We start from the raw sequence: 18,984 nt of genomic DNA on the forward strand, positions 1-18,984 counted from the left end.
ATCTTTATCCTAAACAATGCTGTTCATCTTCTCAAGCTGTTTATAAGGAAACACCCACTTTGCTTTTCGAAGTGAAAGGTAATATATATTTTCCATCACCTGGAGAAAGGCACCATTGCTCTGAGCCTGAATGTTCTTCTGCCTGTGAGTGAGAAAGTAGACTTTCTCTTCAATATAGACAATGGAAGACCAGGACAGTCTTTTGAAGAGTTGCTCAGCGTACAGATGTGTCCGGAAAGTCTTGTGTGCAGGTGGAAGACAATAACCGAAACTGATAGGAACTTTTCCCTCTACAAAAGTATTTGCACAACAGCTGGCTCTTTACCTGTTTGTGTCTGTATGGAAAGCATCTCAAAGGACCCACACCCCATGGCCAGAGAGCAGTAGTACCCACACACCACAGAGCCCCACACCCTGGATCTCCCACCACACACTGGGAATGCTGGTGGCTCTGAAGCCAGCCACTGTGCTAACTGAAGGCTCCTTAAACTCTCCATCCAGACAAAACAACGTTTATTTCGGAGCTTCGGAACACTGTGATTTTCTTGTTGGCACGATACTCTCGGGCATGATGCTCTTCTGAAATTTCCACGTCTTCACCTGCTCACAGGGAGGGGAAAGGGGTCAGCCCACCTGCCCAGTGGCTACCAAGTAACTGTTTTCTGAACAAAAGTTGAAGCCAAGAAAAGGAAGCAGGGGTGGGGGTGAGGTCATAGGTCTGTCTACGAAAAGAACTCCATTCATGCCAGGACTACTTGATGAAAAAGAACACTGAATGAGATGAAGAGATATTTGGAGCTAGGGGGTTAAAAACTCCCAAAGTGTAGCTGAAATGACAGCGGAAAGCCGATGGAAAACGGACTTGAACTTACAACCTTTCCAGAATATGCCTGCGCTAGGAGGGCAGAGAACAAGCAGGGTGGGCAGAGGTGCAGGAAGAACAGTGGAAGCAGGAGGGGCCAAGGACCGCGGGGAGGGACAGCCAGGAGTCAGGGCAGCTCGGCCTAAAGCTGAGCGAGTGAGTGAGGCATGGTTCACAGGAGCTGGAGAAGGAGCTCTCTGATAACTCAGGTTGGAGCAGTCGTGAAGAAGGAGTCAAGAGGGCGAACAAGAGAAGAGAGGTGCCATCTCCCTAAAACCTGCCTGTGTCACTGGCTCTCCAGACCGGGAGGTCAGCGCTGGGGGACAATCACCGCTGGAAGCAGGGTGGGCTAAGGGCAGCGTGAGCCCACGGGGAGGGTGTGGCTAGCTCCACCGGCAGACCCAGGATGCTGCAAGGTCAGGAGATCCACACCCGGAACTCAAGGTCAGGAGGTCCTAACTGGGGACTCGCAGCAAGAGGAAGGCAGAGGAAACCCAACCAGCCTGCTGGAGTCAGAGCAGCCTGCTGGGAGTCAGGGGTGTCCCTGGTGTCCCCCTGCTGCAGTCCAGAAACCCCCACACCCACAGTGGCCAGGCAGGCTTTACTAATGCTTGGGCCAGTACAAAACGTGCTGTCACAAACACCAAATGAAGAACTACATGAATCATTTTACTGCACCCAGTTTTCAAACACGCTTGGGTAATTCTGAAAATGCCTCCCTTGCAGGGCACCAGGGTTAGGTTATGATTTAGGAGACAGGCCTTTTCAGGAGCATTCGATTATTCAAGAGAAGAGACCCAACTCAAGGTTGGGATGACAGCAATTCCTAAAAGGTTCATAGCTCCCCCAGATTATCCTGGGATCCCTGCTGGCTCATTTTTGTACCCTAAGTACTTCCAACAGCGGTCACCGGGAATGACCGGTGTCACGTGTCAAGAATCCAGCAGTACAAAGCACAATAGTCATTCTTTTTTTCCGTACCATTCTAGTTTTGCAATTTTTCTTCCTAATGATGAACTGTTACATAGAGGATTTTTCCTCTATAATTTTTTTTAAAGATCTTACTTCTTTGAGAGAGAGGGAACACAAGTGGGCAGAGGGACAGCGGGAAAGGGAGAAGCAGACTCCCTGCTGAGTAGGGACCCGCGCCCCCCAGCCACCAGATGGGGCTCAATCCCAGGACCCTAGGATCATGACCTGGGCTGAAGGCAGACGCTTAACCAACTGAGCCACCCAGGCACCCCTCCTCTTTAACTTTTCAACAGGAAATTACACACAAGCCAAAGAAGACAAAATCTAGAGGTTCTTGTAACAGTAACCAGCCCGCTGTGCACAGATCCCTTATCACTGTCACTGGGCTACGCTGGATAGCAAAGCTCTTTATGATTTTCAGAACCACAATATTTAACGGTGTCACTTTCACGAGTACGTGTCAGAATTTTAGAAAGCAAAACATTCCGAATTTGTAAAAACAAATGAATCATATTTACATTACAGTAAGATTTACCACAGGGTTCTTTCAAGCAATAGGTTCCTCCGGTGAACAGAAAACATCACATAATGTCCAATGCTGTTTAGCCAAACTGTTTGATCAGGAGCACGTCTCCTGCACTGTGGGGGAAGCATAAAGGCATACCCGGACCACAGTCAGCTCTCAGTGCCCAAACCTGCCATGCTCCCTAGCAGGGATCCTAGAGCACTAGCCCTCCTTTCTCCAAGTCGGCCATGGGCAGACATCCAATGAGCTGAGAAGCATCTGATACGCACTCACTTGGATAGTGTACTAACTTCCGTATGCACATTGTGGCAGACACAGCAATTCTGAGCGACTAGACGTTACCGAAAGGCACACCGTTATCAACGCTCACCATCTGAGCCCCTGCTAAGGGTCAGAACCTGTAATAAAATGTCTTAAAGCATCATCTTATCTAAACTCACAACAAAACCTTTGCATAGGTATCAGCTCCATCCTACAGATGACCAAAATTAAGGCCTGGGGAAGGCATACAGGGGCATGATTTCAAGTACTTACTCTTCTCCGTGCCCTTGGCATGTCACTGAGTTCTTGGAGTCTCAGTCTTCTGAACCTTAAAATGGAGGGGGGTGGAATTCTTCAGTGTTAGCGGAGATTAAAGCTGTCTGTGATTGGAAACGGGCATACTAGTATATGTTGTTATAAAACAGTATTACTGGGTGCCTGGGTGGCTCAGTCAGTTAAGCGTCTGCCTTCAGCTCAGGTCATGATCCTAGGGTCCTGAAATCGAGCCCCTCATTGGGCTCCCTGCTCAGTGGGAAGCCTGCTTCTCCATCTCCCACTCCCCTGCTCCTGTTCCCTTTCTCCCTGTCTTTCTCTCTGTCAAATAAATAAATACAATCTTCAAAAAAAAAAAAAAAACCACCAGTATTAGTTGTTTCCATGGAATGTTAAAACATTCACTAGAAATATGGAATCAGGACATTTTTTTTAATCACATATTCCTGATGATCTTGTACCATACATGGGGCTTTGGAAACATGGGTCAAGTTTCTGGACTGAATGAGAAGGACTCTCGGAGTGGAAGGGCAAGAATGCTTCAAGCTCTGAGCAAGGTCTACTCACTCTGAGCTGTATAAATTATGATGGAAAATGCCAGGAATTAAATTCTATTATTTTCTCTTTCTGAATTTGAAGAGAATCACACTGACAGTAATTTGGAAGTCCACAATTATTTGAATCATTCTCTTAAAAATGATTGTGCTAGAGCAAATACAAGTAATGGGAAGTTCATGCGTAGCTGTGGGGCTACGCCAAAATAAGAATCTTACCATTACCTTCTGGAATTTATGCCTGGAATATTATTTGTAATTACAAAGGAAAATCTATACAGTACCTATAAGACCTAGCTTTCCCTTTCTGATCAATGCATTTATAAAACTAGTAGCTTTATGAATTTTGTTTAAATGTTTTAAGGCCTCAACTATCAATTAATAAGGTTTTTGAGTGCCTACCAAGCGGGCAGTTACTGACAGGCCTAGGTATATAAATATAAGCAGAACAGTATTTTAGTTAGGCAGACTCAAAGAACAAATTAATTACAAGTTTCATCAGCACAATGACAGAGGAATATATAAAATGTGCTGCTGACATATTACAGGTTACTACTATAATTACTGAAACTTTCCGTGATGAGGCTTTTCCTGACCACTGCACCTAGCACTTCTGGGCTCCACCATGACCTCACATGCTAGTTCCAGATACTTGTCTTATAAGGAATTTCCTAAAATTTATATTTAAATGTAAGTATTATTTTAAGTCTATGAGTAAGAGTTGTTTTTAAGATTTATTTATTTGAGAGACAGTGCACGAGAGAGCAAGTGTGCAAGTTAGGGGAGGGGGAGAGGGACAAGCAGACTCCCCACTGAGCAGGGAGCCTGATGTGGGGGGTCCATCCCATGACCCTGAGATCATGGCCTGAGCTGAAATCCAGAGTGGGTGGCTTATTCTGAGCCTCCCAGGCGCCTGAGAGTTGTTTTTATAACAGAAATGAAAACACACACTTGTAAACAATTCAGGTATCAAACAAAAAACCATAATGTTAATTGGAAGATATTTTGAAACAATTATAAAAATGCCAAAAGTCATATCTCATGAGAAAGGGCAGCAGAGCATTATTTTGGGGTCTTCCCATGTCTCGACAGTGAGGCTGCTGTGCCAGGAGGCCTGAGCAGGGTCCCTGGGAGCGGCGACTCCAGGCAGCGCAGGGGCAGAGCAGTTCCACTTCTTCCTATCTCCCTGGCATTCCTGGCCACGCCCCTCTCTGGCAGGAGCTGCGCAGGGTTACGTGGGGTCCAGTTTACAGTAACTCCACTCAACTGACTAGAAACAAAAGACCCAGGGGGATGCAGCTAAAGCAGTCCTTAGAGGGAAATGTCTGCATTTTTAAGAGGAGGCTACAATTTAAGAAGCTCAACAGCCAACTTAGGAAGGTAAAAGACAACAGGAAGAGAGCCGAATAAATTCAAGGGAAAGGGAAGAAATACCTGGAAAGATGATAAAGTAAAATCCCTCTAAAAAACTGCTGCCAGGGGCACCTGGGTGGCTCAGTGGGTTGAAGCCTCTGCCTTCGGCTCGGGTCATGACCTCAATATCCTGGGATCGAGTCCTACATCAGGCTCTCTGCTCTGTGGGGAACCTGCTTCCCCCTCTCTCTCTGCCTGCCTCTCTGCCTACCTGTGATCTCTGTCTGCAAATAAATAAATAAAATCTTAAAACAAACAAACAAACAAAAAAACTGCTGCCAAATGAGATTCTAGAAATGACTGGAAAAGCCCAGGAAGCAGAGGAAACAAAAGCTTTCACTGGATCTGGACTGCTTTGCCAATGTCCACGAGTTCGAGTTCTCATTCACTCTGCCACCCTGTTTGCTCCACCTGCTGGGAATGAACAGGGGCATTTGTGGTCTCTGGTGGGAGGGAGACCCCAGCCTGGTGCTTATATTTCAAACCTTAGGTTCAACCTCAGCGAGGCTCCAGAGGACCCTGGCTTCCCCCTAAACGTCGATGTCCTGCTTTGTGTGCATCAGATCCCACAGATGCTCCTATTCGAGCGCTGTATCACCTTTTCTTTGTGTGTTTACCTGTCTCTCTCTATGCCCTGCAAGCCTCATGAGATCATCAGACACTGCCCGAGTAAATTTGTTTGCATTTAATAAAAACCTAAAAAAGGATGAGACCGACAGAGGTCCAAGGTAAGGATACACCGTTAAGCAGAAAGAACAAGTTGTGTGTGCGCGTGCGTGTGTGCACACGTACACCATTCCTCACAGGAAGTGCCTGGCATAGTCTTATGAAGTGTCAGGGAACACCTCCAGGGACAGAAAAGGAGAAAAGAGGAGGAAGAACTTACTTTTCACTTTCTAGCCTTCTGAAAATGTTAAGTCATTCACACGGCATGTATTACATTTATAGTTTTTAAAATGATTCAACAGTGATTTTTTTTTTAACATCCATCATTTTGTCAAGAAGCACTTTATTTCTAAGAAAAGACCCAAATGCCAATTTTAAACCCAAGTGTAACTTAGGTTCTCTGGTATCCACAGAATGAAAGCCATTTTCGAATGCTTTCATGACAGCTAAAACACTGAAAAGCACAGTAACAGAATCAGTACATTTTCTGAGTAGAAGTCATAGTTTTTAATTTTTTAAGAGATTTTATTTATTTATTTGTCAGAAAGAGCCTGTGCAAGCACACAAGCAGGGGGAGCATGAGGCAGAGGGAGAAGCAGGCTCCCCGCTGAGCAAGGAACCCAACGCGGACTCAACCTGGGATCAGGACCTGAGCCAAAGGCAGACGCTTCACTGACTGAGCCACCCAGATGTCCTGAGAAGACTGCTTTATGCAGCTACACAGGCAAATGTATTTTGCAAGAAAGACACTCATCTACCACCTGAAGATCAGGCTACCATAGATGGCGGCCACATCAAACCAACTACGACAATTACAGGTACCGGCTGAGAAGTCAGATCCTTCGTAAAGGAATCTTCCCCAGTGCTGCTGAGATGTACAGAGAACATGGAAAATGTGGACTAGTTCCGCTTGCATCACAAGCACTGAGCCCATCAAGCAACTGGCCAGCTACAGTCCTGCCCCTAGAGTTTAGGAAGCAGCCACGGCAGCACGGGCCACCTACTCCCCCTATCCTGAGCCACAGATCACAGAGTCTAAAACCTGACTCATAGGCAAATGGGTCCAAATATATACTTGCTGACTGATTAGACTTACCTGTCTAGTAACCTTCTTTTTGGGGGGGTGGGGGGGGAACTCCAAAATAATACATAGGAGAAGTTTAGGTTTAGGAGAAGTTACGCTGATTTTTTTTTTTCATAATCGCCGCATAAGGTTCCCTGACACAAGATTAAGAAACACCGCCAGAAGCCAGCCACTGCAGATTCTGTTCCCATTAATGGCACCAAGGGATGCACGCTGGTTACGCAAAGCTTCGCCACCTTCAACTCTGTCAACCACGGGGACTTAGAGCTGCGTCAGCTTTAGGATTTCAGTTCTTGCAGCTTTTCTAAAGGTACTTTCCGTTACTTGTGCCATTATTTAAAACCACAGAAAACAATAAGTTGAGTTTTTGATGAAATAATAATTATTAGAGGAAAATGTATATAGTCTCCTATCACTGCCTCCACCAATTCTTATTTTGAATTTCCAAGCTGCAAAAAAGTTATGAGAATACAAAGTAGAAAGAAAACCTGAGCCCTCGGGCGCCTGGGTGGCTCGGTGGGTTAAGCTGCTGCCTTCGGCTCAGGTCATGATCTCAGGGTCCTGGGATCGAGTCCCGCGTCGGGCTCTCTGCTCAGCGGGGAGCCTGCTTCCTCCTCTCTCTCTCTGCCTGCCTCTCTGACTACTTGTGATCTCTCTCTGTCAAATAAATAAATAAAATCTTAAAAAAAAAAAAACAAAACCTGAGCCCTCACACACTATTGGGGGAATGTACAAGAGCGCAGGTGCTTTGGAAAACAGCTTGGTGGGCCTTCAAAAAGATAAAGACAGTAGGGCGCCTGGGTGGCTCAGTCAGTTAAGTGTCTGACTCTTGATTTTGGCCCAGGTCATGATGTCAGGGTCATGAGACAGAGCCTCCTGTTGGGCTCCGAGCTGGGCGTGGAGATACTCTCCACGTGCTTAAGATACTCTCTTTCCCTTTGCCCTCCCAAGCCCTCCAGCTCATGCATGTGCTGGCTCTCTTGAAAAAAAAAAAAAAAAAGTTGGGGCGCCTGGGTGGCTCAGTGGGTTAGGCCTCTGCCTTTGGCTCGGGGTCATGATCTCGCGGTCCTGGGATCAAGCCCCATATCAGGCTCTCTGCTCAGCACGGAGCCTGCTTCCCCCTCTCTCTCTGCTGCCTCTCTGCTTACTTGTGATCTCTCTATGTCACATAAATAGATGAAATCTTAAAAAAAAAAAGTTAAATATAAAGTGTCATATCACCCAGCAATTTCACTCCTCTATTTGTATCCAAGAGAAATGAAAACATGTTTACACAAACACTCATACTAGAATGTTCATAGTAGCATTATTCATATAAGCCAAAAAGTAAAACAACCCAAATAAATGTCCTTCAGCAGATGAATGGGTAAATAAAAGATGGTCTACCCATACAATGGAATATTACTCAGGCTTAAAAAGGAACCAGGAACTGATACATGCTACAGGTATGAACACTGAAAACATAATGCTAAGTCAAAGAAGCCAGTCACAAAAGACCACATATATGAAATTTCCAGAACAGGCAAATCCACGGAGACTGAAAGCACATCTGTGATGCCAGGAATATCTGCTAACGGGTACAAGGTTTCTTCTTGGGTGGATCAAAATGTCCTAAAATTAAATGGCGGTGATTATTTGAGCAACTCTGTGACTATATTAAAACCACTGAATTCTATACCTTAAATGGGTAAATGTTATGGTATCTGAATTATATCTCAATAAAACTGCTATTAAAAAAGAATACAAGGGTGCCTGGGTGGCTCAGTTAGTTGAGCGTCTGCCTTTGGCTCAGGTCATGATCCCAGGGTCCTGGGATAGAGTCCTACATCAGGAACCCTGCTCAGTGGGGAGCCTGCCTCTTCTTCTCTGTCCCCTACTTGTGCTTTACTCTCCAGTGCTAATAAATAAAATCTTTAAAAAAAAAAAAAAAGAATACAAAGTAGACACATACAGCTTTCCATTAGAGTCGTCAATTATTAACACTTGGCCCTGTTTGCTCGCTCTTCATCTCACATGCGTATTCACACACAATCTGTGGTTGATTATTCAAAATTTAGTTATTGCCGTATTTTACTTCTGAATCCTTCAGTATGTGGCATATACTCCTACATAGCCAAAATACAAATATCACACTAGGGAAATTTAGCACCAAAACAAAGCTACTATTTAATATATAGTCCATAACCAAATTTGTCAACAATTATGCACAGTATTTGGTTATCATATCCCTTTAGTTTCTTTTAATCTAGAAAACTTCCCCTTTTCTCATGACATTCACATTTTTAAAAAATGCAGGCCAGTTATTTCAAAGTGTTCCTCAATTTGGAAATGTCTGATTGCTTCCTTATGAGTTGATTGAAGTTGAACCTTTTTGGTAGGAATACTACATGGAAGAGTTGTTCCCTTTTCAGCGCATCAGGCCAAACCCTCTGTGATCATGCTAGAACATAATGTCAGTAGTATCAGCAGTGATAGTGAGGTGATGCTGTCAGTCGTGGCCAGACTGGTGATGACCTGATTCCTCCATTATGAAGGCAGCTTTTTCCCTCTGAAATTAGTAATTTGGGAGGTGACCCTCTGAATCTGTGTAAACATCAGGTTTCCCCTGTAATGTTGCACGCAGAAGGGTTTAGCATCTGTTCATGATCTTTGCCCTGTATTCAATCCCTTTTGAGGCTGCTCCGCCGGTACGGGGCCAGCCACTCCTCTCAGTTTTATTCCAGTGTGCGCCAGCTGTGATTTCAACACTGGCTGCACAGTACAATCAGGGATATCTCTGGGAGTGGGACCCGGGCAAGCACACTTTAAAATTCCCAGGGTGACTGATTCGGATGTAAATTAGGGAACCTTGAATCATCCGCGTTTTGCAAATAAGGAAACTGAGGCCAGAGGAGGTTAAATGATAGACGAGTGGCACAAAATCTGTTAATGCCATCATTACGATTTTTATTTTTTTTTTGTACTTGCATTTTAATATACCATGCGTTCTGAACATCAGAGAACACACAAAAAAGAGTAGCTTCTGCATGGTGTTAGAGCTGGCCGGGCCCTGAAGTGTTTAGTTCTGTTTTCGAGGCGAATTTTGCCTTTCATTCATTAAGACCTCTGCAGTCGCGTGGGGAGTGAGGGAAGGGGGCATGTGCACACCAAGCTCCCCAATCCTCAATGGACAGCTCAAGCCCTGGACCCAAGGCCGAGCGGACGTTCCGAGGGCCAGACGGTTAACACTGCAGCCCAGGCGCCGGCCCCTCGGCCCCCACCCCGGAGGACGTGGCGGGGACTCCGCCCGGGGTCCTGTAGGGCTGCGGGCCGCGCGCTGGGCACACCTGGCGGGGACGCACCTGGCAGAGCGCTCTGCCCGGCCCAGGGACACCCAGGAATGCGCGGGGCCCTGCCGACGACCGAACCCGCAGGACCGCCCACCCTACTTACCCCGGCGTGATAAACCTTGTTCGCTCTCTTAATCTTAATGTCCAGGGAGGTCCCCATTTTCGATTACTCCGCTGAGGGAGCGACTTCCTGACGCGCGTGACCCGAAGGGAAGGCGAGTCGCCCCGCCCCTCCGAGCCGGCCCCGCCCCTTTCTCCTGGCCGCCTGCCGCCGTTTCTGGAGACCTCGCTCGCGATTCCGGATCGACTCCCCCGCCTTCCTTTTTCCGGTGCAGGGGCGGGCCTTAGGGCAGGCTGAAGATCTGTCACTCTTCGCCCCGCCCCTGCCGGACGTGAGAGGCGGGACCAGGTCAGCCCCACCCTTTCCGTAAAGACGCTAACACCGGAAATGCCCCCCTCCCTGGTTTACTGAGGCGGGGGGAGGAGGAGGAGAAGAAAACGGCTATCTCCCGGCATGCCCCGCGGTGGTGGGCGGTCTCGTGGCCGCGGCGCGGGCCCTGCCTGTGCCGGAGAGGTGAGGCTCTCGTCAGACTGCGCGGCGCACAGGCGCTGGGCTAAGGAGTAGGCATTAAGGTCGTCATAGCTTGGGAGTGCGGTCCCGCCCCAGTTTCCTTCCTCTCGTCGTCTCTAGTCCTCCCCCGGTCTCTCCCGGGGGTTCTGAGGACCGGCGTCCTCGGCTCTGCGGCGCGGCCTCCCCCCCCCCCCCCCCGCGGCTCCCGCTCCCGCTGGGCCGGGAGCCAAGATCTCGGGGAAGCGCCGGATGGCCTCGCCCGGCTCCGAGCCGCAGCGCCGCGTACCCGGGAGCCGGGGCCGCGGGGGCTTGTGGGTACTCCCCCGGCGCGCGCCTGCGACGGTGCTGAATATTCATGGCGGTGCGCAGAGTGCTGGAAGGCGCGGCCCGCGGGCCCTCGTCCCGGCGGCGGCGCGTGGACCGACCGCACCTGCCGGGCCTCCTTTTTATTCCCGGCCAGAGCTGTCTGAAGCAGACACGAGACACAGCTTGGTTTGGGGGCAGAGGGGCCTCCAGGCAGGGCAGCAGTACAGAGTTAGGCAACACACTGCTCTGACTGAACTAAAATTCCCCGTAGGTGTTTTAAACCAGGACTTTTCCAGTAAGCCCGGAGGTAACATTTCGTGATTTTGGTAACAGGCAGTGCGGTGGAGAACTTTTTGTTTTTAAATTCCTTATTCTGATGTCCGTGCTTTCAAGTGCATCACGTTTAAGATTGCCTTGGAAATTTTCAATAAAACAGTTTCCTGAGTCAGTACCACGGGCGCCTCCCTCTTGAGAATTTAAGGCATTTTATAGGACGACAGGGGTGGTGCTGTAGCTACAATTGCTTTTGAAGGGTGACACAAGGTGGTATTTCCCAATACTCAGGTCTCCGGTTTCAGCTCTTCCTCTGCCCCCCGGGGCTTCAGTCTCTTGGGTGTCTTCCTGCGACTCAAACTCCGCAGTTCTAAGAACAATTCATTAGGGATTAAATAATCACAGTCTAGTATCCTTGCAATTCAGGAAATGAATCCCTCTCCACTAGACTCACCCATCATTTCCAACTGGTAAAATACCAATCTCTGTAAAGACAGTGCAGGGAAGCAGGAAAAGAAACAAGGATCCCCGTTCTAGACTTGTTGGCTCAGCAAACCTGCTTTATACTTGGTTTACAACAGAACATTTCTTGTTCCGGGAGGTCAGGTATGCCATGTTTTACTCATCTTCGTAGATTGCACACTATCTTTATGGAATGCTAGTGCAGGGCAAAGAGCTTTTGTTCCAGCAATTACCAGTGTAATCAGTTTTTTAGCCCTCTCTGTGTGATGGCTTCCAAACAGGAAACAGTCCAGTTTTCTCCAATCACTGCTCTTTAGAATCTTTCCATCCCTTAGGCACACCTTAGGCCATATCCCTAACTTCCTGGTCAATTTCAGTTAGTAAAAATCAGACCACGTCAAAGGGCCAATCTCATGACTTGAGTGGCGGTGGGAGGGTACGAGTCATGGTCCTGGCTCTTGGACACTTCTTCAACGTCCTCTTCAGGCCTGGCTTCTGTGTTTAGGCAAGCATTGGGTAACTGGCCTCTGCCCAAAGTTCTCTCTTGACTGGTTCCTGCTCGCATGGATAACTGGCCCTTGCTGGAAACTTTCAGGGGACACCTACAAGGAGGTCTTGTGGGCTTTTTCCCTTCCATACATTTCCATGGGAGGTTGATCTCCAGCCTGACCTTTTCCATCACCCCCCTGCCAACACCCACTATTGCACTCAGCCTTTTGGTGAGGGTTCAGCAAGACAGCTCAAGACAGTCTATCTTCCACAGAGTCCACGTGACTCATAAGAAATACACATCCTTACCACACAAAAGGGCTGGACTGGAAGCTGACCCAAGGCCTCTCCTCTCCACTCTGCTCTCTCTCTCTTCAGTGTCCTTGCTCCCTCATGAAATGCAGACAGGAATAACTCAGTGAGAATGCTGACTAGACAGATTTGCAAGGAGGGAATGGAAGACCAGCCTTGCCTTCCAGTAGGCCCAGCCGATACCAAGGAGAGATTACCTTGCAGCCTCCCACTCTGCACCACTTCCCAGGAGAAACATTGCACTCTCCACAAGGCCAACTGCCTCCTTTCATTCTTTCCTCTCCCTCCCTATGTAGAATGAGATGGAGAGGCTTCGAGAAGCATTCAGTGGAAGCAGGGGTTAATCCCTGGGGGAGTGTCCAGCTCTAATTGTAGGCATCTTCTGCTAGAAGGGAAGGCACCGTGCTTGTTTCAGCTGTGAGCCTAAATCCCATTTCAGGACAGTAGGAGAGGCCCCACTAAACATCTTTCAGTGGAGGCTGTGATGCTCCGCTCAGACCTTTTGGGACTGAGGGACATGTTCCCAAGCTGCTGAGAGTTCTGCTCTCAAGAGCTTGTCAGCTCAGCCACTCTTCACAACTTGGCCTTAGGTAAAGAAAACTGCTTTGCCCAAAGTCATGGTCTTTTGGTTGGAGGGGGAAGGTTTGGGGGACAGCCCACATCTAATGACTAGTCTATTTAGGGTATAAAGACCTCTTCCAGTTTGGAACAACTCTGAAGGACAGGTCAGCTCCCTATATTAGTTACCTACTGCTGTGTAAAAAATTACGTTCAGCAATTAATAGTTTAACACAACAGACATGTTTGATCTCATAGTATCTGTGAGTCAGGAAATCAGGAGCAGCTTCCTTGGGTAGTTTTGACTCAAAGGCTCAGGTGGTCACAGCCAACATGTTAGACAAGGGCACAGTCATCCAAGGCTGTATTGTGCTGGAGAGCCAACTTCCAAGATGGTGCCCTTATGTGGCTATGGACTGGAGGCCTCAGTTCCTCACCACTGGAGACTGCCCAGAGGCTGCATGAGAGTCTTCACAGCACGGCACTCTGCTCCCAGTGGCTGGGGAGCCTTGGCTGGGATTGCATCACAATTAAACTTCTTCCTCTGCCCAACCCAGTCCTGCTTGCTTCACGTCCACGCCCACACCTATTGATCTGGAGAGTACCCCCTAATATTTTCCCTGCACATTAATCTCCATCTCAGGGCCTGCCCCTGGCAGCCCAGCCTTTAACAATCCTGTCACACGAGCTTCCTGACTTAACTCCTCTGAGCCTCTGTAAAATGATCTCTATCTTCATTATAAAGTTGACAGAATTCATAATGACTCACATATATGTTAAGTACTTGTGGTAGGCCAGGCACTGTTGTAAGCGCTTTAAATATTTTAATTTGTTCTATCCTTAGAACAAATTACATTTGTGCAACAGTTACATTTCCCTCACCTTACAAAAGGGAAAAAAACTGAGGCACGGAAGGATTAACGAACTCACCCAAAGCCATGTAGCGACTAAATGGCGGCCACTCATTTGGATGCAGAGCTCCCATGTGCCATCACCAATCACCATGCTCCATATGTGCACGTGACAAATGTCTGGGCTGTGCAAGGGGACACAGCATGTTAATGAAAAGACCGGACAACAGACTGCCAATCCAATGTGAAAAATCAAGCGGGGGTGCAACTTCTGCAAAGGCAATTTTGCAGAAACTGATAGTGAAGACACATGGTAAGAGCCATACGAGAGTTGTATGTCGTATGAGCTTACTGGGGCCGCCATCACAAAGTAGTACCGATGAGCAGCTCAGAGCAACAAACATGGTTCTCTCGCTTGGTTCTGGAGACTGAGGTCTGGAAACAAGGCGTCAGGAGGGTCAGTTCCTTTCAAGAGCTTCGAGAGAAAGTCCTGCTCCTACCTCCTCTCCTTGGCTTGCATATGGGTGTCTCCTGCGGCTCTTCACTTTGCTTTTTACGTGTCTTCATCTTCACATCACTTTCTCCCTGCATCAGCATCTCTCTCCAAGTGCTCCCTTTTCGTAAGGACACACTCATGTTGGAGTGGGGCTCGCAGTAATGACCTCGTTTTGACTTGATTGCCTCTGTAAAGACCCTGTTTTCAATGACAGTCACGTTGTGAGGTACTGGGGGTTAGGAGTTCACTAAATGAATTGAACCTGTAACGTATAACAACAATATATATTCAGCGAAAATAGTTAAATAAATGGACAGTTAGTAGAAGATTTTATTTTATTTTTTTAAAGATTTTATTTATTTATATGACAGAGAGAGAGATCACAAGTAGGCAGAGAGGCAGGCAGAGAGAGAGGAGGAAACAGACTCCTTGCTGAGCAGAAAGCCCAATGTAGGGTTCGATGTAGGGCTCAATCCCAGGACCCTGGAATCATGACCTGAACTGAAGGCAGAGGCTTAACCCACTGAGCCACGCAGGCACCCTATTAGTAGAAGATTTTAACAACTCACTCTGTCAGAGATTGAGTACATGAACAATAAAGGGATAGAGGATTTTAACAAAGTAATTAAGAAGTACAATTAAATATAATGCAATCACAGGGGATTCACCTTTTCAAGTGTCTGTATGCATTTATAAGCATTGATTATATACTGTGCCACAAAGAAAATCTCATATTCAATTAACTAAGTACAGTCCAGATCCTTTAACCACCCCAATTTTAACTATTTCAAAATTTAGACAATCTCCGCCAAATACATTAGGTCAAGGAGCAAATAAAAATAAGGTAACAACTAAAAATAAGAAAGTGTGAATGCTTCATGCCAAAGCCTGTGGGAAACACCAAAGAAAGAAATCTCTGAAAAATTATTAGAAAATACTTTAAATATTTGGCCACAGTGAAATGACATGATATGTGGAATTTATTTTAAATTAATTCCAGGCGGAAGGGAAGAAAAAAGGAGAGAAAAGCTGTGGTTGGGGTAGGGAAGTAGGTGAGAGATGTTGATAATGACAGGCTGAGTGATAGGGACATGAAGCTTTATTATACAATTCTCTGTGCTTTTCAGTACGTTTGAATTCCATGGTAGAAGCAGACAATATTGTTGAAATATTAGCTAAGGTATTTTTTTTATCCCTTGTAATTTCTGGTAGGCTCCCCACTCCCCCCAACTCTCCCTCCATCAAATTTATGCCCCGGGTCACGAAATGTTTGATAAAGAGCACTTTGCCAAAGACACGCCCTGTGTCTGATCTAGAAGAAAAGGCACAAAAAGAGAACAGAACGAAGGACATCTTAGGGCAGGGTCTGGCTGCCCGCCCATCATCTGGAGTTGCCATGCCAGCCGAGGATGGGAATGGGCCAGGTTAGAGAAAAGGACAGAGAAAAGCAGAGAGCCTGAGAGAAAGAGCCCAGGATTAGAAGACCCCGCAAGAGTGAGTTGCAGGTTGAGTCAGCACTGGCTTATTCTAAGAACCTGATGGTTCTTGGCGTGATGTTGCCTATGCCGGAATGGGACTGCAAACTACTCCTGCTGGGATACGGGCCAAGATGTATGGCATTTTTGAACCATATACCTTTCCCATGCCAGACAGAGTGTTTTAGGGAGAAGGCAAGAAGGAGAATGGGGCTGGGCAAAGAGAAGGTAATACACTCTCAACTGATTTCCAGCTAAATAGTAACATTGATTTATTTCCCCCACCCTCAGCAGAAATGGTTGCTGGAGAGCTAAATTGGGTTAATCTACAGAGAAATGAAGACTGTTATTTTTTTTGACCGGTTATGTGTTATGCCTGCAGATTTTAAAACAGCTACGTATACAAAAATTAATAGACATTTCTATTTAACAGCAGTAACCAGTTGGAGAATAAAATGAAAATAAGGATTGCATGTTCAATAGCAATAAAAATATAAAATACTCAGGGTAATTTGAATGTAATATATGATTGAGTTACATGTATAAAACTATAAGGCTGAATTAAGAAATACAAAATATGAAAAATGGAGAAATGTACAGTATTTCTGAAGAGGAAATCTAAATTTTAAAAATGTCCAGTCTTATAAAATTAATTTTTAGGCTTAATTCCTCTCAGCAAAATTTTTAATGAGTAAACTTATTGAAAATTTTCTTAAAAAATAATGGAATTGATGTATCTTTTTAAAAAGTTAATTGTAGGGAAAAGAGCTTTACTAGGCATAAAACATAGTAAAGCTAAAAGAGAACAAGATCATTTTGGCATAAGATCAATTGGACAGAGAAGCTCAGAACAGATTCCAATTTGTTAGTATATGAGATTTTAATATATGGTAAAAGATACCATAAATCTGTAGAGAACAGAAGAGAAAAAAATTGGTAATATATACCAAAGCCTGTAAAATGTTTATATTCTTCCACCCAGTAATTTATCTCAAGAAAATAATCCTAAATTTGGAAAAGAAGAAAAAAAAAAAGGTCTTTAAACTCCATGACATTCACAGCCGATTATTAATACTAAAAGGTAGAAATGGCCTAATTGACAAAATGGGCATGGTTTGGTAAACTATAACTCCAATTCAATGAGATATTATCTGTCACTAAAAACATGACTATACTGAAACAAATACAATAAATTATAAATTGATGGAGTATAAGACTCAATATTATTAAGATGTCCATTCTTCCACCAGTGCAATCCCATTCAAGAAGCCCAGCAGCCTTTTGTTAAAAATGTACAAACTAATTTAAAAATTTATATGAAAATGCAAATCAACTAGAATAGCAAGTATAATTTTGAAAAAGAAGAACAAATTTGGAGGATTTATACTGCCTGGTATAAAATACTGGTCAAAAAAATTAAAAATAAAATCAGTGGTCAAGCCTTAAGGATCGACAAATACATCAATAGAATGGAGTAGGAAGCCCAGAAATAAACTCAATAAATATGTAGTCAACAAAATCTTGTGAGTTTTAACAAAAGTGCCTGGGTAATTTTGATGGGGAAAGGGAAATCTTTTCAACATACAGATTGGAACAACTAGATATTTGCAAAATGATGAAAAATTGATTTAAAAAAAAATTAACCTCAGTCCTTACCTCACACCATATACAATAATTAACTTGGAATAGATCATAGACCTAAATGTTAAAAGGTTAAATTTTCTGAAAGAACACATAGATGATATTCCTGACATTGGAGTAGACCAAAAAAGTCTTAGACTAAACATAAAAATCCTGAATTATGAAAGAAAAAAATGGTAAATTATACTTCAGCTGTTCCAGATATACCAAAAAACCAAACCAGATGTACCAAAATTCCAGAAAACCAAAAGGCAAGCAACACATTGGGAGAAAATATTAACAGTACACATATCTGACTAAGTATGCATATCTGACTAATATATAAGGATATATTTTAAAACCTCCTGAAACCCAATGAGACAAACAGCCTAATTAATAAATGGCGCAGCATGTTCACTTTCAGTGCTTACCCAAGAAAATGAAAACATATGTCCACACAGACTTCCACTTGCATGTTCATAGAAGCATTATTTATAACCGAGAAAAACTGGAAGCAACCCAAAAGTTCACCAAGTGATGAACGGATAAACAAACTGTAGCCACGTCCATACACTAAAGTACTACTTGTCCATCCAAAGAAGCAAGCTACTGATACAACAGCATGGATGGGTCCCCAAGACACACTGAGCAGAGGAAGACAGCTGCAAAAATGATATACTTAGTGCAGGTTCCAAGTAGGCAGAACTAATAGATCATAATGGACACCAGATGAATGGGTGTCTGAGAGGTGGCAGCACGGAGGAGGAGGAGGCGGACTGCAGAGGGTCAGGAGGGTGCATTTAAGGGGATAGAAAAATCTGTGCCTTGAATAGGGAGGTACTTGCACAGGTATTCCATGTGTTAAAACTCATTAAAATATATATATATATATATATATGTATGCATATATATATACATACACAGACATATGTGTGTATATATATATATATATGGTTTTAAACTATGTGTGGTTTTAAAACTATATATACACATACAGTGGATGTGTTTAATTTTCTTATTTTTACAAAATATTTTATTTTGGGGGTGCCTGGGTGGCTCAGTGGATTAAAGCATCTGCCTTCGGCTCAGGTCATGGTCCCAGGGTCCTGAGATCGAGCCCTGCATCGGGCTCTCTGCTCAGCAGGGAGCCTGCTTCCCCCTCTCTCTCTGCCTCTCTGCCTCCTTGTGATCTCTCTTTCTCTGTCAAATAGATAAATAAAATCTTTTTTAAAAGATTTTATTTATTTGAGAGAGAGTCAGAGAGAGAGCAGGGCAGAGGGGCAAAGGGGAAAGTCTCAAGCAGATTCTGAGCTGAGCTCAGAGTCCAATGCAGACTGAGATCATGACCTGAGCTGAAACCGAAAGTTAGACGCTTAAGAGAGTCAGAGAGAGAGCTGGGCAGAGGGACAAAGGGAGAGAGAGTCTCAAGCAGATTCTGAGCTGAGCTCGGAGTCCAATGCAGACTGAGATCATGACCTGAGCTGAAACCAAAAGTTAGACGCTGAGCCATCCAGATGCCCTGGCTGTGTTTTATTTTATATAAGTTATACTTTCATATAAACTATACTTCCATAAGTTGACTTCAAAACTAAATTGTATAGTTATAAAGATCATATCCTAACATTAGAAAA

General features: G+C 45.1%; 1 protein-coding gene across 1 annotated transcript in view; it reads right to left on the reverse strand.

Moving 5' to 3' along the window:
* Positions 1 to 10,200, reverse strand: part of VPS26C (VPS26 endosomal protein sorting factor C) — a 43,645-nt gene extending 33,445 nt beyond the window's left edge. Inside the window, exon 1 of the mRNA XM_059392342.1 lies at positions 10,044 to 10,200. Within this exon, the coding sequence (XP_059248325.1) occupies positions 10,044 to 10,100 (57 nt within the window). The 5' untranslated portion in view covers positions 10,101 to 10,200. The remainder of the gene's footprint in view (positions 1 to 10,043) is intronic.
* Between the last annotated feature and the right edge of the window lie 8,784 nt (positions 10,201 to 18,984).

Source organism: Mustela nigripes, chromosome 2 (genome assembly GCF_022355385.1).
Source record: "Mustela nigripes isolate SB6536 chromosome 2, MUSNIG.SB6536, whole genome shotgun sequence".
Classification (NCBI taxonomy): domain Eukaryota; kingdom Metazoa; phylum Chordata; class Mammalia; order Carnivora; family Mustelidae; genus Mustela; species Mustela nigripes.